The 24,060-nt window shown below is 48.5% G+C and overlaps 1 protein-coding gene across 4 annotated transcripts in view; it reads left to right on the top strand.

The window, feature by feature from the left end:
• Positions 1-24,060, top strand: part of LOC100119338 (neurogenic locus Notch protein) — a 175,376-nt gene that overhangs the window by 146,064 nt on the left and 5,252 nt on the right. For all 4 annotated transcript variants that reach the window (XM_031924496.2, XM_031924498.2, XM_031924497.2 and 1 more), the window contains 4 exons: positions 20,626-21,169; positions 21,251-21,781; positions 21,856-22,088; positions 22,165-24,007. In XM_031924496.2, coding sequence (XP_031780356.1) covers positions 20,626-21,169; positions 21,251-21,781; positions 21,856-22,088; positions 22,165-24,007 — 3,151 coding nt within the window. The remainder of the gene's footprint in view (positions 1-20,625; positions 21,170-21,250; positions 21,782-21,855; positions 22,089-22,164; positions 24,008-24,060) is intronic.

The following is a 24,060-nucleotide window of genomic DNA, read 5'->3' as shown; positions in this document are numbered from 1 at the left end:
AGAAGACGCGAGGGATTTCAATTACGCGTTTTTGCAGTCATTTGTAATTGTCGTCTCTCGCGGATTCCTGGAAGGTAGATTGGCAATTCGATCGAGCTTTTTCTCGGTCTAGCTTTGATCGATCTAAAATTCGAAATGAATTTCATATCACACGCGGTGTGTGCATCCGAGAGCTGTCAACGTGTACAGTCCAGGAGTGCCCGACGTTGTTACCCACGTGATTAATGCTTTTTCTCGGACTCAATTTTGAGAGCCGGTATCAGAGAACACACCACGCGGTTTAATTACTTCCCGATCAATATTGATGATTATTTTTTCTCAATTTCAATTCCCGACAACAACATTCCACGCTCGCGCATTTAGCGCGAACCGAACAATCCCTCGCGCGCGCGCACGTCATCGCCGGTGGTCAAACCTTTTCAAACTCCTCGACACAAAACCCGGCGCGCGGCGCTTTCCACTCGCCTCTAATCTCACGACAGCTCATTCAGCCCTTCTTCTCTTCTCTTGAAAAGTAAACCGCTCGAAGCACACGTGAAAGAGCTCGAAGCGTATACAGCTCCGAATAAAAGCCGCCGGTGCACAAAGACTCGCGGCCGATTTCGCGCGCGTTTTAAAATGCAAATGCATCGCTCTCGTCGCGGTGTATAGTGTCGCGCACACGGTTGCCCTTTTTCGGGCAAAGCTCTCCTCTTTTGTTTCGATGAATAAGAATTGTCCTGTCGGGCTGGATTTTAATTAATGCTCTCTTTTTCGAGGGACGCGGTGCGTTCATATTTTTTCTGAAATTTAACGGCGAAATAAAAGGGAAAAGACGCACGGAAATTCAAATTCGATTCCGCAGCCAATCAATTACCTCTCGTCCTCCCCTTCTCGAGAGAGATAAAATTCGATCCCAATCGCTATGCGACGAGAGGAATACTCTTGTGCGCTGCACCACCTTAACCTGTCGCCACTGCTACCCACACGCGCGACTTTGCGCTGCAGCGCTTTAATAATGCATGAAGGACGGCGCGCGGTGTGTATGCAGCAGATCCCGAAATCTCCCTTTGCGAGAATGCACGCGCGCGAGTCGAGGGATGTATTTTTTGCTATTCGGAACTGGTTTCTTGCACGAGATTTTTGGAGGACGTCCATTGTGTGTGTAGGCGGAGAAGGAGAGGGAAATGTACGAAGATTCGATGTATCATGTACTATGTATGAGTAATCGTATAGACGGATTTCGTTTCCGGTAGCGAGCGATCGAGGTGTAGTGGCTAAAAGCAAAACGGGAGCACATAATTGGGCCCTAAAAGACACCGCGCACGCGATCTGTTTTCCACTGCTCGTATAATGCGATAAGATGAGGAGCGCGCGTCGAATGCGATTAGCAATTAAAGCCGGAGGGATGTTTCCGGTTATTCGATCTTCTTCTTCAGGAAATTCGTTTTACATTTACAGCCTCTTTCGCTCTCTCTCGAAGCGTAATCATCGTTAAAATCCCCTGAAATAAGAGAATTGCTTCATTAAAAAAAAAAAAAAAGAAGAAGTCGCCTTTCGTCACACACCGCGTCGCTGTGACCCAAATCTCCAATCCCTTCGCCAAATTGCCGGCTTCGGACTTCCGGTCTCGTTTGCGCGCTCACAACAGCAAACACCTTCGTTACGCGAACCTTCGACTCTCGCAATTATTGCAAAACGCGCGAAAGAACGAAGCAAACTTCTCGGAACGAAGCGGCGCCTTTGGTGGCCACCACTGCGGCGACGACGTCGGCGCCAAAGAGCGAGTTATTAATTATTATCACCGGAAATTTCGGAGCATCTTTTTTGCGCACATGGCGAAGCAGGTATACGAGATGTCTCTCTAGGCGGAGAAAACTAATTCCAAAGGTTCTCGGTATGGCTGTAAGTCGCGAAATCGACGTTTCTCGGAATACACACGCCTGAGTCACATTGCCTTATGAATACATTAGTAGCCGTTCATTCATAAACGAGTTGAAGAATTTTACGATTACCTCTTTAAAGGTATAACCGGCCAAAACGAATAGAAGATCAAAAGGAAAAAACAATCGAATAAATCACCTAAGCAGCTTTCCGATATTATACTGAATCTACTCCGAAAAGAATCCCTGCCAAGTTCCCGTTGCACATCTCTAATCCTCCTCGTGTTTATCATCGCGCTCGCATAATTCACACCGCATCAGCTCGAACTGTCGCATGTCCGGTCCATTAAGCTTCTTCGCTTCCATAAGGGACCGCCGTGAAGAAACTCGAATTATCGCGGCTATATGCCCGCCGTGAGTTTTCCTTTTTATCATCAAGCCGCACACACACACTGCACATTATTTATCATCGTCGGTATAACGTATATACTGTATTATAATAAACGCGTGAGACTCGGTCGACCGATATATTCAGGTTACATCCTCATTGAAGGTGATATGGGGTGGAAGTTCAATGCCTGCGTAGGCGATGACGCGAAGCGCGCGTTCGATTTCGATGCGCGCGCATGTGTGTGCGCGTTATAGTATATAATAAGATATCTGTTTTTAGCTCGATTAAACGAAAATATATATTTACATCGCTATAAAATAATAATCCTCTGATGCTCTAACCTCGAAATCCACATTCCCCTCTCTGCATCGCAGCGAACTTTTATTCGCGCGCATAAATTCAAAGGGGAAAAAATAAGATGCAACGCTCGCGAGCGCAAGCTTGCGTAATTTCACCCCGCCTGGCTTTTTACGACAGCCGTAAAATCGAGACCGCGCGACTTTAACGGCCCTATGCAGATGTATCCGTGGATGTAATCTTCAACGGGGATTATTATTACTTTTTTTTTTTTTCAAGAGAGAGCGATATCCTACGTGTGGCTCTTGATAAATATTCATTTCCGCTGGATCATCCGCGATGCCTCTCGAGGATGTTATTATTATACAAATATTTACTTTGATAGCGTAGTGTACAGTTATAATAATATACGCGGAGGTCTAAAAAATTGATATAGGGTTACATTACTGTATATAATATTTATACATTCGTCGGATGTATAAGAAAAAGCATCGGCGCGATAGCTCCGCCTCCGATGGTCACTTTCGATATACGTATACCGACTCTCTCGCTACCCTCTTCGCGATTCTCAGTCGAATAAATCTCGATGAAGATAAAGCGAGTCTCTCTCTTCCCCTCGGCGTTTTCTCGGCGCTTTTTAATGGGCATCACCCGCCGAATCATCGATGCGCCCGCCGTTATGATAAACGCGAGGGAACAATACAATTGGCGGCTTTTTGCTCTTATCGCTCTCGATACATCGCACTTTTCATTAATTTTAATTAGCCGAAGTATATTATATATTATTCACGCTGTGCGTTGATTAATGCTCGCGTTTGGTACAATACACATTGATTTCGCAATCAACCATTATATTGTGAAGAAAATCAGTGCAGAGCAGTGTTCATTTTTTTTTTAAGAGTCCACGCAACGGACGTCGATGTAGATATAAATTAGGCAACGTCCCTCTCGGATTAAACGGCAATTAACCTTTTTCTCCGCAACATCGCTCTCGGCGTACATGCGCAAAAAGCTCTGCTCTAAACTCGAGCGCGAATACGATACACGCTGCAGAGCGACTCTTATTAATTAATTTGAATCCAGCGCGCTGGGTAATTGCGGGTAATTGCGCAAAAACGAACTCGGTCCTCGGGAATTCCGCGATCGAAAGCGACCGGCCGCTAATTGCCGGGAAAATTCTTGAACTTGCGGCGACGTGTCGGTATACACGAGATGTTACATCGTTTTTGTCAAGCTTCTTCTCTATAAAAATTAATTAATAATGATATTATATGATCCCCGTGTTGGCCATCTCTCTCTCTCTCTCTCTCTCTCGAAAGAGATTTTGTTATACAAAACGACTTCAAGACTCAATAACACACGAAATACAACGAATCATTTTCCCCGCGTCGCGAAAACCAGTCCGAAGCGCGAGGATTTACGATATCGAGCCTCACGCGACAATCAATTATTCCACGGAGCCGTGTAAACAGCCGCAAAAAACGTGACTTTCACCTCGATCCGCGTGCGCGCGCGAGAGGAACAATAACTCTCCGTTGTCGTTGTCCGATGAAAGTTTCATGACGAGCGGGTATATACCATACATCGCGGGAATCGTCCCTATAGCCGCAATTAAAAAGCCATCTCGTGTCGCGTAATAGAAAAGACGAGCGTCGTTGGAATGACGCCGGTATAGTATCCAGGAGCAAATCAATCGCGGCTTTACCATTCTCAGCTGATCGACTGCTCGCGCGTTCACGCCTAGAGAGAAGAAGAGGGTCATTAACGTGTACGAGGTCTTTTGTCTTGCGTGGGTAGATGCCCTTCTTGTATCCTTTGGGATTTTCGCTGCATTATTTATGAGATCACAGGCGACGCTTGCGTAATTGAGCGGAAATGCATAGAGGAGCAGCCTTAACTGTACACGATAGAGTGTCAACTCGAGCGATCGATTACGTACCCATCTATATTAAATTAATGAAACGACGACGACGTTATCCTATCGAGAAAATTCTAATCTCTACAATCTCACATATGCTAACGCTCTCACATCCAGACCGTAGACTCATCTCACCCTCGCGGCCGCAGAATCACACTCGGCTCTCTCTCTCTCTCTCTCTCTCTCTCTCTCTCTCTCTCTCTCTCTGCGGTCATCTCTCTCTCCACCCCATATTCCCGCGGGAGATTTTTACACCCGCAGAGCTGCATATAACTCACACCCGCGGGAAAGAGCGACGTACACACACCACAGCAGCGGCGGCGGCGACTTTCGAGATCGCGTTTCAACTCCGGTGGCCTCTGCAAACGTCGTAATCGCATTATAAGAGAAGCTCCAGCGGTTATTGTCCTGCTCTCGCAGATATGCTCTTGATACCTCTCTGAAGTTAGCTCTATACAATGCTACTTCACACACACACACACATCGAAGTAGTGGATATGCGCTCTTGAAGTCGTGTGTGATAGCATCGCACGTGATATGCACACACGAGAGAGGATGATTTAAAGCGTCGGCGGCTTTTCAATTATCGCTGCATTTCTCTCGGAGCACAGCTCTTCTTTTTTTCCCTCCCCCCCCCCCCCCTCTCCTCGTTCGCAAGAGGATACGTACGCTGCGTCCATAAATCCTCGGGCGAAATAAGCAACAATTATTGAAATTTAGCCGCGCGTTCGAATTTCATCGTTAATTAAACGCGTCGCGTGCGCGGCTCACGCACCGCGCGCCGAAGAAACTCGAGAGTCAGAGTCGAGGATCGAGCAAAAAGACGATGTGGGAGAGAGAGAGAGAGAGAGAGAGAGAGAGAGAGAGAGAGAGAGAGAGAGAGAGAGCTCGTGATGTCCCGAGGCTACCGAAGCGGGATATGCAACGCCCAAGACGTTTCTCCGTACTTTTTTTTTTCTCTCTCTCTCTCTCCTTTCGAGCAATTTTGCGAGGTCAGAGGAAATTTCGCGTTCGAACCGCGTATATAACGTTTTAGAAATGTACGCCGCACGAAGCAGCACAGAGAGGAGGAAGAAGAAGAGAGAGGAGAAGGCGCAGAGGTCGACTGCTTTATTCCTTTTATCTCGTCCGTCTCCTCCGCTCCTTCTTCGCCGCGTCGACTCCAGCTCTCCTGGCCGGGCCGAGGATTATTTATCCGCTGTATATGCATTTCCAGCCACTCGCGCTCTCTCTCTCTCTCTCTCTCTCTCTCTCTCTCTCGAGTTCATGATAGCCGAATCATCGTGATTTCCTATTTCGGTCCGCGGCTTTTTTCGTCGCCTCGTCGTCGTCTCCTTTACCTTGGGGCAGATAAATTCAGGTTTCGAGGAATGCCTCTCTCTCTCTCTCTCTCTCTCTCTCTCTCTCTCTCTCTCTCTCTCTCTCCCTCTTCGACGCGACGAACAATTATAAATGTATATATACCTGTGTTCAAAAATTTGTATCGAGTCCATACGCAGAGATATCTTAATTCGAAATTCTTGTAAACGCGTGCGCGCGCGCTCCGAATTTTCTCGCGCCGGGCATTTCGTGACCAATTAAAATTCGGAGGATCGCGCGGAAACACGCTCGCTCGTTAAAATTATTCGCCTCAAGGACTCTCGCGCTGCAAAACCGAAGGATCGAAGAGAGATATTGGCTGCGGGTATTCGGCTCTCTGGCTTTGTCCTTTGCATTATATATCATAAAGGGCACTGCTAAGGTTTTGAGGGCGTATAATATTCGACGCGAAGTGCGTTTTAATATGCTTTATGCTGATGAGCGAGGAAATAAGCGTGTAATCATCGTCCTCGTGTGACGAGGGCGATTTTCAACGCTTCGGGCGTGTCGCGCGTGTCTGTCGCATTGTTATGCTAATGCCGCCCGCATATAGCGTCTGCGAATATTTTTTCGCGTTTCGAGTGTGATTCTCGCGCGAGATTATATTTTTTCGAGAGTGGTAGCCGCTTCGTCTGTCGAGTGAGTGTAATATTTGCTCGAGCCTCTTGTGTTAATGCGCTGCCACCGAATCTGAGATTTCAGGAATTTACTCGTGTGTCCGAGGACGACGAGAAATCGAGTTTCAAATTCTTTCTCGCCTGAAGCCTAGACGCGCATTTACGGATGCAATTATTTTTTCATCCCTGACGCTCGTCGAAATTTTTCGCTGCTCTCGTTTTGCTCTTTCTCGAAGATAAAGGATATAATAAGGCTCGTTATTTTCATTTATAGTTTAGAAACGAAAGCTGCTTTATAATTGCTGCACTAAATCATCGGGAGAGATGACGTGTATAAGAGCAACCGTGCGATAAATCCCTTTAAGAGTGCTCCACACCTTGAGTGACCCGTCACCTAGGGAAGAAAACGTTTTTTGTTTATTATAATTAATTGAATAACTTTATCATCATAAATCGAGTTTCAGCACGTGCAATAAGTATTAAGGAATGTTTGAAAATAAATTAAGCAATTAAAATTAAATAATAACGGCTTATTTCGTCGGAAAACGTCAAATTGTAGTTAGCAAAATGGCCACTGCTTCTTAAAATTTGTCCGACGGAATAAAATGTGAATTTAAACTTTTACCTAATAAACTTAATTTTGTAATATTCCTTGATACACACTACACTTGCTGAAACTCACTAATACACACTTTTCAACCTTTAAGTTTGTTTAAATTATTAATGGTTATTCAGACGTAACGTGGGGGCGCTGCTAAAAATTCGAACTTCTAGCATAAGTGTGGAGCACTTTTAAAGCTACATCCTCCGATCGTCAAACTACGCCAAAGATCGATAACTAACAAAGCAATCGGCCATCTCCGAATCGAATCGTTATTTATTCACCGCCGAACCAGCCACAACTATCGGCAGTATGACAATGTTCGACACATTGCAAATTGCCGGTAGTCGTAAAGAAGCTTTCGAAACACTGCCTTATGCTTTATTTTTAGCGCAGAAGTAGCTACTGTTTAGCAAATTGCAACGTCTCCGACTTTTTCCATCCTGGCGTGTACAAGATATACATAGAGTGTCGAAATAAAAAAAATACACGTGTCACCGCTTTACCTTCTCGAGACGACGTTGATTCGCACGATCCACTCGCTTTCCAGGTACAAACGAGTCGCTCACTCGACAAAAAGCTCCGGCGGCGGGTGTATACGTATATAGTATACACACACGCGCGCGCGCGCGTGCCAACAAAGGGCAAACGACACACGTCTGCACGCAAAAAGTCGGCCTGCGCTTGCGGACTAATTGCGTACGTGCATTTCCCGAGTTTTCTTCGACGACGCGGCCTCGATTCGGATTTATGGAATGTGTGTATCACTGCACGGAGAGACGTGTGTAAAAGGCGTGAAATCCTACCCGCTGTGCGTTCCAACGATTGTTCCTTATCGATGCGGTTATAAGCAACGGTATCGAGCAAACGCCAGCGACTCCGGAATAAATGAGCTCTCTAAATACACATAGACCACTGCGGGACTGAATCAAAAATGCAAAGCAGCCGCGGAGTTATATCACTCGCGGCAACGGCATTATACGGTACTTCTGCATCAGCCTCATAGCTCCAACTATAACACACACGTATCTACAGAGGGAGAGAGAGAGTCAGGCCAACATTCTATTAGAAAGTCAGTGCAGTATATATAAGTACATACTGCACACGCGGGATTCGCGAGCGCTTTGGCGAGGACCGTTAAGTTAGCGTCGCAGATATGCAGCAGTCTCGGGGCGTCGGCGACTGTGCACGAAATAAAGCTAACCGACGGACGGCTCTTTATCGCGATGTGCGGGGATAGATCCAAGAAAGTAGCAGCCGCAGCTATTACAGCTGTGGACAGAGAGAGAGAGAAACTCGCGCGTGATTAATTACGCCGAGATGTCGCAGCGTCGATTAGAACTGCTCTGGACAAGCGAAGTATTTAAATTTTTTCGCAATCGAAAAATAAGTTGAAACAATGACGAGGACAATACAACTCCGGTATACATACGCACGTCGCATCCCTCGATGCTCCGGGTCGTCAGACCGGGGATTTATGGCACGAGATGCCGGTCTGACTAATTGACGCTACGAGATACGCGATTCGCGTGCAAAAGCTTACCTCTCTCCTGCGTTATCTCACCGAGGTCAAACGCGCCGACGCTTAATGAGAGCCAATTATTTAATTGTGATCGGTGAACCGGCGCTTTTTACACACAGGACGAGAGATTTTTCAGCCATTTTTACGATGATCTCGCCTCCGCTTTTGTAGTTTCGCCTCGTAATACGCGCAGAACCATTAGCAGCTCGCATCGTTATCTCGCTCTCGTCTAAAAGCTTTTTTTCTGCGCTCATCGTGTCGAGCATACAGCTTTTTATTTTATCATAGAGAGCCGGATGAATAATTCAAGCCGGTAAAAAATTGCCGCGCGGAGAGAGAGAGAGAGAGAGAGAGAGACCGTTTCGATCCGCGAAAACTGGTTCTATTCACACGATATCCTGAATAATATATCCGCGAGAGCGCAGTCAAAACTACTCGAAAGAATCCGAGCTACGCGTCAACTTACCCGCGCACTTCTCGCCTTCTATTTTCCATCGCTCTGCGCGAGAAACACGTTTTCGAGCCGACGAGGGTATGTATGCATATTAAGGAAACGCCGCGCGGTTAAGAGAGTGTATAGCCTTTGACGAGAGTGGCGCGTTCGATAAGTTAATGGAGGGCCAGAAGCGCGAAAAAAGAAACGCACGGACGTTTCAGCCTGTCGTAAAGATTTCGAAGAGGAATCGGTTTTCTTGTGTTATTTTTGCACTCCTGGATTCATCAAAATGTATCACGCTTTTTTCGTATCTCTCCTATATATAAGCGTAATTATAACGTCGTTTGGTCTAATTAACCACGCGGAAGATTCCTCGCGCGACGCCTCCTCTCATTGTTCTCCTTTTTGCACACATCCTTAATTGCGAAATAATGAGCTACTCACCTTCCTCTCTCTCCGGTTAATTTTCTCGAAACGCGAGTGACGCACCGCTCGCGCGCCAAAAATCAAAGGTCCGTCAATAAAACGGCCGAAAGTCGAGAGACACAGAGCGCGGACATCGGGTCGAAACCTGCGGGCTCGCGCGGCAGCGTGTAATTATCCCCCGAAAAGAAGAAGACGGAAGACGCATTATCCCGACGCGTCAGTTAGCTTAATGGCAGCGGCAGCAGCGCAGCGAATATCGGTCGTCGCGCGAGTCAGTTCGAGGAGCTCGTTAATACGGACGTGTAGGATACATTCGCCCGTGTAATATTCACTCGCCGCGTACACACGAGTCTTCGTCATTACGAAAAATAATGCGGAGCTGACGGCGTGTAATCGGCTTTTTACTCGCGCCGAGCTGTGATCGTTTTTTTTTTACTTTCGGAGGGTATGTTCGGTAATGAGTAACGGGGTATGAATCCGGAGAATTGTTTCGAGAAACTAGAAGACGCTTCTTGCTTAATCGTAAAGATTTTTCGATTCCCGGGTACAGCCTCCTCCCACAGCGATAAATTTCGATTTTACGAATAAGCAGGACCAAAGGGTTTCCGGTAACAGCTACGGCGTGTATAACTGACAAATTTATAAACTCTCCTTCTCTCTCTTACTCTCAGGTCTTTAACGAGCGGCTCGATTCGAGGATTTAACGACTCGTAACACGCCCACACTGGGTTATGACTTTTCTCGGATCTTTTTTTTCCTCGACTCGTGTATACTTTCTCGAGGTCCCCGACAATTTGTCCGAGGGATAGGGGACTATAAATCGAACGAGCTCTCACGTGTGTGTACGACGTGCAAACAAGCTTTTTTTCTGCTTCCTTTGCTCCTTTGTGGAAATGTATAGTATATTAGACTTTACTTCGGTATAATCAGCGTCTCTCCTTCTCTTCACGAAATATTCGACTTCGGGAAGAAGGCTGAAGCATTTCCCATAGTTCTCGCGCAGTTGCGTGTCTTCGCCGAGCGGAAGAGGCCCTGTATACGTTCGACGATCGCCTGACGTATGAATGGGACCTTCTCGCGACCACGACACACACACACACCTGTACGGGTTCTTGAAAAAAAAAAATCCCAAAGGGCTCTTCTCTTCTCGCAATTTATATCTCGCACACGATGATTACCACTCAAAAGCTTTCTCGCGTATATATCTCCGCATTGTTGTGACGACTCGATTCAGAAGCTGCTCTATTGTGGGGCTATTGATTTGAATCTGAATTTCTCGGGGTAATGCAGGTTGTTTACGCGTTGCTTCAAAAAGAAAAAAGAATCTTTATTCAGAGTCATTCCTCCGACGCTCATATAGACACACCGCATACCTACTCCGCCTCATCGCTCTAGACACACACACACTTGTAGTCGTGTACTCATATGAAGCCTCTCTCTCTCTCTCTCTCTCTCTCTCTCTCTCGAGCGCGTATCAAAGATAACGGTACCAGCGACCACTAGATCCAGACCGACACGTCGCGTCCGCGCGAGTGTTATACGTGTAGACGCGCGGAGAAGTCGAAGGTCGCTGCAGTGCCCGTTATACATGTATCGTAAAATTTTCTCTCAGCTTCTCTGTGTATTAGCGATGAAAAATCATTCTCGTCACGTGCATGATAATCAGCGTCTCCCTTACGCTGAAAAAAAAACCTACTCCAGAAAGCTTTCAATTTAATTCGATGCCGCGGCATCTGTCTTATATACCTTTTTGCTCTCTGTCCCTCCCTCTCTTTCTCCTCCTCATCGATCTGATAGCGGCGAGTTCAGGCCGCACGACAGCATCAGGAGGCCGCCTTGCGACGTGGTAATTAAGTTAACTGTCTTCAAAATCTATCTTTCGCACTGAAAAAGCGCGGAGAAGCCGTTACGCCTATTGCTCTCTCACTTGGGATGGATTATTATGGTTATAACCGTAATTTCGTTTCGATTAGCTCGATTTTTGCTAGTGACGCCTGCGTGTATATGCTTAATGTGTCGTCGGCGTCCGAGAGCCGCGCGAGTAGGTGTAATCTTCTTATCGAGAGGCCGAGGGTTAGGCTCCGTTATAGGCCCCTCGAAGAGTAATTGCAGTTTATTGAATGTGTGTACTGTGCGAGCGAGAGAGAGATCGAGTTGCGTGCACTACAACTGCGCCCTCTCTCCGCAGACAACAGCCCAAGCGAACGGGATTCCCCGCTTTATCTGCATCGCGTCGCCGTAAACAACCTCCTTCGCCTCCTCTGCTTTTTTCGAACTTTCTAACGCGCTGCACGACACAATGTACACGCCTGTCTCTTTTCCTATATTCTTCCTTTCCTCTCGCGGCAGTAAATATCCGCGCATGTGTCTTGACCACTACACCGATAGCCCCGAGCGATAAGACGCGCGTATACTCGCGCGACGAAACTCGTGTCACAGCGGCGGCCGAGTTTTCGCTTTCTCTTGGAGCATCTCGCTGCTGCAGTTGTTGTTGTGTGAACGATGGTCCTGGGGAGAAGGATAGTTTCTCCCTGAATTCGCCAAATTCTCTCGAGGATAGCGAGGAAAATATGCGCCGGCGGATTACCGAAGAGTTATTCGCCTTTGACGAAATTGCAGCAGCAGCGGCTAGCTTAAGACACGGCGCGCAAATTACATGCAAACTAGCGCAGCGGCTTTGCTGTGTGTTCCGCAACCCGCTCGCGCTCCTTTCGCCGCCGCCCGATCGCCTAATCGCCGATTATCGAGTCTATACCGCGAGAGAGCACGTTCACCAAGCTATGTGCTACGTACGTTGGCTTTCTAGGGCGGTACTGCGACGTTTGTTTTATACTCGGGAATTGTTCTGTCTGTTCGGCTATTTTTTCCCCCATTTCCTTTGTTTGGGGATATACTACACTGACTTTCGTTATCATATAGTATTGTTTATTGATTTGGCATTTTTCTTTCTTTGTTACAGGTAAGTCAGAATGAGAGCCTGATGCGGTTCTCGGAGGGGAGGTTCTCCCGCGCTAATCCAAGGTCGGACTGTAATTTGCAATATTTTTAACGCCACAAAAGTACGCACGTAATCCTGCAGCACTGTGCGGCTATAACTGTAGTCGGCAACGTGTATAACCGCGCCAAACCACAGCTACAATTTTAACGAGCCAACGGGAGAAGCCAGAAACTCGCGGGAAAGTGCGCGGGACGATGATGATATTTTTTTCCCGCCACGATAAAGCCGTCATTCCCATTCTGTCAAAATACACCATCACCGCGACGTGACAATGAAGATGTGCCGATGAGAGCCTCCGCGGGATTTCTCGTTTGCGTTTCGGCGAATAAAAACTAACCGACACTCGAGAAAACTCTCTCGACCCCACCTCAGCGGAGGTCAACTCTTCCTGCAGTACACATCCTCTTCTCTCGTCTATGCACACACACGTGCAGTGGAGTAAGCGCAAATATAACGGCTCTCGCCTCCCCATTGTGCTGCGGCGGGATTTACAACTCGTAAAAAATCCGGATTACGATTTTTCCGACACATGCCGCCGCCGCAGCCACGGCGATATTTATCGATGACGCGTTAACGTCGGCGCACGTCACTCACTGAGTCTAATCGATATTGCGACTTTATTGAGCCGGGGTTAATAAAGCTGTGCGCGACGACGGCCTGTTTCAGCGCGTATACGCAGCTTTTGTTCTCGCAAGATTCATCGGCGCACACACGTGGGTCGTTGCCATTGTGCGGAGGGTTGTTAATTAACCGCCAGCTGACGTGTAACGCGCGTTGATTAATCGTAAATTGTTTAGATTACTCTCCGCGTGAGGCTTTCATCGGATCGTTGGGTGTAAAAAGTATATATAGTTTGTCGTGTGTATAGGAAGCGCAAGTTTATGAAGATTCTCTCAATTGTATCGGGAGAGAAGCGCATACCTGCGCGACGTAACGGTATATTATATACTTATACTTATAGCAACGCGCGCGCTTACACGACGAAATGACTCGCGTTTGATTTCTGCCGATGATAACATCGTCGTCGTCGTCTCTCTTGGCGAAGGGCAGTCGATTGGCCCGTTGTTTTTTACCGCTTCTCCAAGTGCGTGAGTTTTTATGTTTCTTTCTTGCTTTTAAAAGTACCTTCGGAAAATACTTTGCGCTATGTAGACTGTCACAAGCGTCGATTCGAATCTTATGGGTGGCGATCGGAGATAAGCTTCTCTCTCTCTCTCTCTCTCTCTCTCTCTTCAACTTTCTATCTTGGTTCGCTAATTAAAGCGCGGATTCCGCCTTAATTGGAGTAACTCGATTTCTGAACTATATATATACCGATGTATGCGAGATTTGATCTGCCTTCGATTGACAAATCGCGTTTTTGCGATCCCTGGTAGAAATTAATCTAGGAACTGGCAAGTTCTTAGGATTTTAACACAAGAACTTGCCTGTTTTTAGGTTAATTTCTACCAGGGATACTCTACACTCTTTCGAAATTTCCAAATATATAATGCAATATTATTGATTAATTACCCTTCATCGCAAAAATAACCTACCCTCATCTCTCGCCTACACTAAACGCTCTCAATGTATGTAACACACGCGTTTAATTAGCCAAGCCGAGCGCGAGTTCAGAAGTAACAGGTCTAACTAAAATCCCACGCGTTCTCGCTCTCTCGGCGAAATTTCAGCCGACGCAAAAAAAAGATTTCCGTGTACAGCGCACACTATATATAAACCCACCAGCTTCCACGCGGCCCGTGCGCGGTATAGACCACACCCACGTTCGTCTATAGAGAGATCCGTTTTCTCATGTATACGTGTACTGCCTTTCGTGCGCATTTGCATCCGCGTTGCTCCACTTCTCCGCCGATAAGCCAGGCCGAATGCATCGACTATAAGACCACTACTACACTGCTATCCGGCTTTTCCATCTAGGCGGGATTTTTGCCCGAGCGACATTTGCTCCGCCGCGAGAGAAGAGCGACTGTACCGCGACCCAGTTGACGGCTCAGCGGAACGTATAGTTTATTCATTGTTTTTCGATAAACCGATTACTTCGCGGTTTTCGACGACTGGAATTCCGTTGCGTAACCGGCGTATTAGCCACAGCGGAATGCGTTTAAGCGGAGCTGCATAGCCGCTTATTAGAATTTCGAAAATAGCCCACACCTATACGTACAGAAGGCACCGCCGACGCATTCAATAAGCAATCAATCAGCCACTCAGCGCAGCGAGGACAAGGGGATTGTACCGCGTGCGCGAGAAAAAAAAGGAAGAAAGAACCTCCGCCTAATCGATGTAAGATATCGGCGAGTTTCGCTCGCGATTTACACGAGCTCTGCAGCGCGGGAAAGTTTCTCTCTCGAGTCGGCCGGCGAGATGTGTCCGCTACGATTCGAGAGATCGTGCGAGAGCAGCGCTGCAGAGTTTAGGTATTAGCCGGCCGTCTCGGAGGAGATTAGGAAAATCAGATATCCCGCCGAAAAGAGTTTGTTTGTACCACCTCGCGGGCTCGAGATTTTATTCGGCGACTCGCCGATTGTTTTCGTTATTCTACGTATACGATAAACATTCGCTTTATTAGCCATTATATTTCGTTCGCGGATAGAATAACACACGGGCTGCCTCGCGGAGTATAATAGTCTGCGAGCTTTCGCAATGATAGGATACTCGGGTAATTAATAATTCCATTATTTCAAAACCGATTGTTCACGAACGTATACACATATAGCTCATCGTCCAACACAGGCCACCCTTATCACGCTTCCGTAGACCACTGTCGCGTCTACACTCGTGGGAGATTGTACGAATCCACGCATATATTCGTGCAGCGAGCCACGCCCCGAACAATTATATACGTGCGATGCTGCCGTAAATCTCTTTCCATGTACACTATAGCGTGTCGCTCTCCAAAGTCTTTCGAGAAATTGTGCAATGTCGCGAGCGTGAAATACTCCCTTTTCAGTTACCCATATAACCCATACGACGTAATTCCTCTGTCGACGTCGATACATCACCGATGAATAAAAAAAATCGAGTACACACGCGGGCGACATCGATAATTATTAATCGTCCTCTTTTCGCTCCCACGACGGCGGCGAGAGGGGCTTAGTCAAACAAGAACGAGACGCGCAGCCTAGAATTATAATTTTAATTTCCATCTCATCGCCTAGGATCGCCCGTCGCGATCGCGTGTCCGATATACACGCACGCATGAGATATGTAAAATAAGAGAAGCTTCGTACGCACCGACCGGTTTTACATTGCATCGCAGCGAGCCGCCTATGTGGAAATAACGCTATCGGACGTAATTGAGAAAGGCGTCCGCGAAAACTCGCCGGTGCTTTCTCGAGGCTCGAGTTTCTTCGTAAAAAAATAAGGAACAACGACTACGCGCAAAAACAATCGTAAAGTTTCTCTCTCTGGCTACCGGTGATAAATCAGAAAAATCCTACTCGGAAGAGCGCTAAAGTCGCGCGGATTTATGGAAAGAGCGACGCGAGAAGAGAATCGTTTCTGCGGCTTTTCTACCGTCCGTCTTACTCGCCGCGGTTGCGCAAGGCGTGTCTTGTGGTTCGAGGTGTAGCTTCTAAAATTTATCCTAAAGAATAAAGTTGAAAAAAATAAGCTTCAACCCTGCGCTCTAATCTCACAAACGAGTCGCAGTTGTAAATCAAACGGACGAGAGAGAGAGCTTACGCCGATTCGAAAAATGAAGAACGCCAAGCGATTATACCGGATATTAAGCGTGTTGTGATTTTCATTTTGTCGTCGCGCAGTAGCTCTCGCACGCTATACACCACCACCACCAGCGCATTAATCAATCTTCCCTGCGCGCCTTACTTTAATGAAACTCCGAACGCGTATTATAATACACGAGAGATATCTCAAAGCGCCAGCTGTGTGTAAGGCTACATGATCGATCGCAGTCTTGCGTAAATTCAAACGCGAACCGAACTCGCGGCGCTGCAACGTGTGGCGCTGTATCTCATAGGACACACCCATAGGTCAAGCGAGAGGCCGACATACTTTGCCGATTTATATTTTGCAGAGAGCTGGATCGCGCGGGATAGATAGAACTTTTCTGGGCTATCTCCTCGAGATATGGATGGGAGAAAGTTTGGACGGAGTACATACGTGTGGGGCGATTTTTCATATGTAATTGAGATTTGAGAAGGAGGTCGTCTTGGGTGTATGTAAAAGAAGAAGGACAACACGAGGAGAGTCGAGCTTCCGTATCGGGAGCGATTTAAATTCCCGCGCGCGCACAATCGCCCTCGCAAAGCGTCGATATAATTAGTCGAATATCTCGAGACGCGACTGTTTGAAAAAAAAGGGAGAGAGAAGATACCGCCGCAGCTGCTCTTGATAAATGCAGAAAGACCGGTCGAAACGGAAAAAGCTCGTCGCGGCTTCTTTATTTTGCGGCCTTCGATTAGTCCGATTAATTGGGCCGCGTGTGCTCGATGAAAATCGCCCGATCGATCACGAGGTGTGTCTCGTATAAATTGTTCTCTATCGACTCTCTGCGTACAGCTTCATATCGTTAATGTTCCTCTTTTTTTCTCCCCTTCTTCGCATCGAAGCGTAATCGAGTTAGCTCGGTGGACATTTAAATTCAGATTTTAATTGCTCGAAAAAAACACATACCATACGAGAGCCTTGACTCCCTTGGATATATTCTTCTCCGGCCGCAACAAAGATATTCGCCTTCGCGGAATACACGAGCATTCTTCTCCGCAGAGTTTTACGAGCGCGGTCTTGTATTTCCTGATTTTTCCGGCCGAACGAGCTACCACTGTATATACCCCACCTCTGCTCTGTGTAATACGTACGCGCGGGAGAGAGAGAAAGAAAAACCTCCGCCGAGTGTACAGTTATAGGGTAAAATGCGCTGTACTCGCGCAGCTTTGAAAAATGCGCGAAAGACTTCATTCTCTGGATGAAGACGTCGCGGCGCAGGAGATTCGTGGAAAATTATCGGAGATGAGAAAATGATAAAAAATAAGGGTCGTTTAGTCACGGGAGCTCGATCAAAGGACGATTTTCACTTAGCAGGTGTGTACAGTTAGCCCGATTGAGTTTAATGCAATTTTAATACGAGAAAGAGCGAGGGACACGTCGAGGAAGGAGAGAAGGAGCGGGAGGAGAGGCGGATGATGATGAAGAAGAAGCGCGACATTAATGGCACTCGAAGCGAGAGCTGCCCCTTAATTACGTTTTACCGTTGCGGCAGGGCAGAACGACGATCGGCTGAATTTTCCGCGCGAAGGTGGCGCTGCGATCCATCACTAATTACGCGCTTTCGCGAAACTCTCGCCGCGTGTGCAGAAAAATCTCTCCTCTATGACAAGTAACAAATAAGATACGGATAACTTCGCGCCTCTAACGGCAGAAGCCTCCAATCAAGGATTTACACGAGATAGAGCCGAGAGAGATCGCGGAATCGTATATAGTTACATGCGGTTTCTTGCGCGGAAGAACAAAGGGCTGAACACGACCGCCGCTTTTATATTAGGCGATTTGTCGGAGCTGCTGGGGCCGATCGATTGATTTCTGGGATTGCGGTTGGAATATCATTCCGCGAGAGCGATTTGTTATACGTGAGATCGCGTCGACTCTGCTCAGACAAGAAAAGGAATATATATAGTTTAATTTTCCCGAAGAGAAAAACACGATGAAGCGAGGACTATACGCGCGATTAATCAAACCCAGTTCGTTAACCCGCCCCGCGCGCGACGACACAGAGCTCGGTCGACTTCTGTGTCTCTCTTTTTCTCTCACTCGTGCAGCGCACACCGCGGCGAGAGAACACGGCCTGCATAACAAGTAATCCGAGGCGGCGGGACGTCGTCGTCCTCTAAAAGCGTCGCGCATGATGCATTGCGCTGAGAGAATTTTTCGAATATTCGCGCGGCTCGAGCGCGCAAGCGCAGTGTGAGTTCGAATTAATAGATAAGACCTGATCGCGCTCGTTATTGAATAACAGGAAAAGAAGAAGCAACAATGGCAGGGAATAAATTAAGCAAAAACGAAAAGCCATCCGCTATAGCTTGTAACCTATGACTCTATTCGACGAGTACAGTTCCATGTGCGAAATTGATTTTCCGTCGAGTACAAAAAGAGCTTTCGCCGATTCGATTAGTGAACGCGGCGAAACATTGAAAAAATTCAATACCATCAGCGCAGAAATTTCGGGCCGCGCCGTATAGCGTCGGTAATCGCACTCTTGCGTCATTACGCGAGGTAAGTGCACGCACGTACAAGAGTCGTAGTTTCGTTCTCGCGCGGTGTTCCTCGGCCCGGCTAATTGCGAGTCGTTAGCTTTTTTGCTCGTGTGCTTGGTTTCGTTGTATGAATTTTCGAGCCGAGAAATCACTTTCATCGCTAATCATTGGTCTTTTCGCAAGTATAACTCACACGAGAAAGTGCGAGCTTAACGCGTCGGTATAATCGTCCAGGAAAAGAGTAGGTGCATGATAAACAAAGTCAGATTTTCCAGCAGCGAACAAAAACTGCGACTATCGTACACACTTACACGTTGAAGTCCGACCTCGATCTCCTTTTTCGGAGCAGCTCTCGTGAGCTGCAGCAGCAGCGTCGGAGGAGAAGTAAATTACCGCGAGCATTGTTACAGGCCGCGGCGGCATGATTTACGTCCGGGGCCTCGAATTTTGATGCAATCCGACACCGGCGAGAGCTGCTGCTGCTCTCGTTCCTCCTCCTCTTCTTCTTCTTCTTCTCCTCGCTCTCGTGTGCTCGCTTCTTTTCTTCGGCGCTTTTTGCTGCCGGTAACTCGAACACATTCGCTCGTGTGCGGCGCTCTCCCTTTGCGCTTTTTCGGAGGATCCTGCTTCGGCTGAAGAGATTTTCGAGCGACAAATAAATTTAGTGTTAACTTTTCACCAATTAATTAATAAACTTCGATTACACTCCGCAGAAGGAATAAGCTCGTAACGACCGAATCGAGAGCTGCCCCTCGAAAATGCAAAACACGAGGGACAAGAAAAAGAAACGCCAACTATGCGTGTCCGCATTGTTCGTGGTGTGTGCGTGCAGACGAAACAAGAGAGCACACGGAGAAAAAGGACGAGTTGCGCGATCGGTAACGCGTAAAATTGTGACCGGGTCTCTCAGTCCTCGCGCGCGCGCGAGTTTATGGCTGTGCTGCGACACGCTGTTACGGTTCAATATCTTTCGGTTCAAACTTTTACAAAAGTCTGTCTCGCATTGGCTCGATACGTACCGTCTCGTTCCCTAAGCGTCCATCAAGCCCTCCCACAAAAAAAGAATTGTCTCGGAGAGCTACGCACACACACGCTCCAAAGGTAATTGCGCGCGAGCCGCTTTATATTGCACGAAGGGGCCCGCGTACAGTCTTCTCGCAATAATACGAGCCTCAGTCGGGCTAGTATAATAATGAAAATCACTCGCGTCCGGCTGCAGGAAACCTGGAGGAGAAGCGCTCCGAGATAGTAGGCTGCGAAATTTTTGAGAAGCGAGATCGTTGTTAGCCTCGATTGGACGCGATTTCGCTTAAATTCAATATTGCCTAAACAACGATACATCCGTCATCGAAATTTGTAGGTGTACACTCACCGCGATCGATCGCGAGAAAAACCAGTCTTTGTCTTCCGCAGCATTTCCGCTCTCGGATCGACAAATTTCTCGAGTTATTCAGGTCGATCATACAAGAACACGTCGATAATATCCTCGCGAGAACGATATACATATATAGAGGGAGAGAGGAGAATCGGCATCCGATCTGTGCGCTCGCTCCTAATTACCCGTCCTGCGAGGTAATCGATCGGCGCGCAATTAGTGACATCGGACTCGACTAATTAGCGATAATCGTCGCCGATGCTTAACGGTACACTTCCTTCTCTCTCTCTCTCTCTCTCTCTCTCTCTCTCTCTCTCTCTCTCTCTCTCTCTGTCTCTCTCTCTCTCTCTCAATACGTGACGAGGTCGATTGTTCTTGCGCCGAAAAATCGGCGAGAGAAGATCGATTATGTACAGGTTGCACGCGGCTGGACGCTTTTTGCGCCGCGGGCTCTTCGAACTGTGAGAAACGGACACGACGTGCATGTACGCGCGTGAAAGCGCCTGGTGTTTTTTTTTTTCATAAACGTCTGACCTTGGTTCGATCTTGATATACGTTTTTGAGGAGGAAATAGACTAATTCACCGATTATTCTCTCTCTCTCTCTCTCTCCAGGATTCACGGGCACGCAGTGCGAGATCAACATCGACGAGTGCGCCGGCAACCCCTGTCTGAACAACGGCGTCTGCACGGACCTGATCAACGGCTTCAACTGCAGGTGCGCCGACGGTTTCGCCGGAGTCCACTGCCAGATCAACATCGACGACTGCGCCTCGTCGCCCTGTCGGAACGGCGGAACCTGTCACGACAGCATCGCCAAGTACACCTGCGAGTGTCCGCCGGGATTCACCGGTGCCTCCTGCGAGACCAACATCAACGACTGCCAGTCGAATCCTTGCCACAGCGGTACCTGCATCGACGGCGAGAACTCGTTCACTTGCAGCTGTTATCCTGGATTCACCGGTAATCTCTGCCAGACCCAAGTCGACGAGTGCGAGAGCAACCCCTGCCTCTTCGGAGGTAGCTGCGTCGACAAGGTCAACAGCTACCAGTGCATCTGCAGACCTGGAACCTCTGGGAACAACTGCGAGGTCAACGTCAACGAGTGCTACAGCAATCCTTGCAGGAACGGCGCGAGATGCATCGACGGTATCAACAGGTAGGATGGCTTGAAGCTTACTTCGAACCTATGTATTTTTGCTGTTAGGATTTTTAATTACAACGTTAATTTGCATTGCAGATACTCGTGCGAATGCGAGCCAGGCTTCACCGGCCAGCACTGCGAGACGGACATCAACGAGTGCGCGTCGAATCCCTGCGCGAACGGCGGCCGCTGCATCGACCTGATCAACGGCTTCCGTTGCGAGTGTCCTCGTGGCTACTACGACGCCCGTTGTCTCAGCGACGTGGACGAGTGCGCTTCGAATCCCTGCGTCAATGGCGGCACTTGCGAGGACGGCGTCAATCAGTTCATCTGTCACTGTCTCCCTGGCTACGGCGGTAAACGCTGCGAGGTCGACATCGACGAGTGCGGATCCAACCCCTGCCAACACGGAGGTATCTGCAAGGACAGGTTGGACGGTTACAGCTGCCAGTGTCTGCCCGGCTACGCGGGTATCAACTGCGAGACCAACATCGATGACTGCGCCAACAGTCCTTGTCAGAACGGAGGATCTTGTATCGATCTGGTGAACGACTACAAGTGCGTCTGCGAACTGCCGCATACCGGAAGGAACTGCGAGAACAAGCTCGATCCTTGCTCGCCCAACAAGTAAGTTTCAGCTTTCTGCGCACAATTGGATGGTTGATTGGAACTGGTGATTAATGAATCGTTGTTTGATATAGGTGCCTTCACGGAGCGAAATGCTCGCCGTCATCCAACTTCCTGGACTTCGCCTGTACCTGTACGGTCGGCTACACCGGCCGACTCTGTGACGAGGATGTGGACGAGTGCATTATGACCTCGCCTTGCAGAAACGGCGCCACTTGCCGCAACACCAACGGCTCCTATCACTGCGTCTGCACCAAGGGATACGAGGGTCGCGACTGCATCATCAACACCGACGACTGCGCTTCGTGTAAGTACAACGATCTAAATTTTAAGATAAATTTTCTGTTGAGCGAGTGAGTTATGTGGAATTTCGACGATTGTAGATCCCTGCCAGAACGGTGGTACCTGTCTCGACGGCATCGGCGACTACACCTGCCTGTGCGTCGACGGTTTCAGTGGCAAGCACTGCGAGGTTGATGTCGACGAGTGCCTCTCTGCTCCCTGTCAGAACGGCGCCATCTGCAAGGAATACGTCAACTCGTACACATGTCAGTGCAAGCTCGGCTTCTCGGGCATTAACTGCCAGACCAACGACGAGGACTGCACGGAATCCTCCTGCATGAACGGCGGCACCTGTATCGACGGCATCAACAACTACACTTGCGTCTGCAGGCCTGGCTACACGGGCTCCAACTGCCAGTACCGCATCAACGAGTGTGACAGCAGTCCATGTCAGAATGGCGCGACTTGCCATGACCACGTGCAGCACTACACCTGCCACTGTCCCTACGGTTTCACCGGAGAGCGTTGCGAGAATTTTGTTGACTGGTGCGCCGAGTCGCCCTGCGAGAATCAAGCGACATGTTTGCAGCAGCGAAACAAGTACGAGTGCAAGTGCTCTCCCGGATGGACCGGCAAAGTTTGCGACGTCGAGATGGTCTCCTGCAAGGACGCGGCTCTGCGCAAGGGTGTACCGGAAAGGAGGCTGTGCAACAACGGCACATGTAAGGACATCGGCAACAGCCACAGCTGTCTCTGCGATGAAGGCTACACTGGAAGCTACTGTCAGACCGAGATCAACGAGTGTGACTCCGCACCTTGCCAGAACGGAGCCACCTGCAGAGACCTCGTGGGCTCATATCAGTGCGTCTGCACCAAGGGATTCCAAGGACAGAACTGCGAACTGAACGTCGACGATTGCAGTCTCAACCCGTGCCAGAACGGCGGAACCTGTCACGATCTCATTAGTAACTTTAGCTGCTCGTGCCCATCTGGAACTCTTGGATTCATCTGCGAAATCAATGTCGACGATTGTGTCATCGATGCCTGCCATAACAACGGCACTTGCGTCGACAAAGTCGGAGGCTTCGAGTGCAAGTGTCCGCCAGGATTCGTTGGTCCTCGTTGCGAAGGTGATATCAACGAATGTCTGTCCAACCCTTGCGCTGCTCCCGGTACCCAGGACTGCGTGCAGTTGGTGAACAACTACCACTGCAACTGCAAACCCGGCTACATGGGCAGGCACTGCGAGGTTGAGGTCAACTTCTGCGACAGCTCGCCCTGCCAGAATGGAGGTATCTGTACCGCTGAAAAGGCCGGACACACCTGCGTCTGTCCCAGCGACTACTATGGACACAACTGCGAGTTCTCTGGATCTTACTGTGACACCGAGCCGTGTCTGAACGGAGGCTCCTGCCGCGTCACCGACAGCAGCGTGGGCTACAGGTGTTACTGTCCACCCGGCACCGCTGGAACTCACTGCGAGATCGACGCCAAGGACGAGTGTCTCAGCAACCCGTGCAAGCAGCCCGATGCCATGTGCGAGAATCTGTTAGGAGATTACGCCTGCTACTGTCCACCCAAGTGGAAAGGCAAGAACTGCGAGCTCTATGATGCCACTTACCGCGGTGGTGTCTTCAACAGGAGACCCAACGGACCCAATATCTTGAACGCCTACGAACAGGATCTCGAGCGCGCGAGGATAAAGTGTGCGGAGAACAGGTGTCACGAAAAGAAAGGCAATCACAGGTGCGACGAAGAGTGTAACACCTACGCGTGCGACTTCGACGGCAATGATTGCTCCTTGGGTATCAATCCTTGGAGAAACTGTACCGCACCCATCAACTGTTGGGATGTCTTTATGAACGGAGTTTGCGACGAGGTGTGCAACAACGCCCAGTGCTTGTTCGATGGAAGGGACTGCGAGAAGAGGCTCGAACCTTGCAAGTGAGTATTAGTTTGAAAAGTTTACTATTTTTGTTTACAGAACTACATTTACA

The sequence above is a fragment of the Nasonia vitripennis genome, chromosome 2 (genome assembly GCF_009193385.2).
Source record: "Nasonia vitripennis strain AsymCx chromosome 2, Nvit_psr_1.1, whole genome shotgun sequence".
NCBI classification, from domain to species: domain Eukaryota; kingdom Metazoa; phylum Arthropoda; class Insecta; order Hymenoptera; family Pteromalidae; genus Nasonia; species Nasonia vitripennis.
This window is presented reverse-complemented; position numbering and strand designations above follow the sequence as displayed.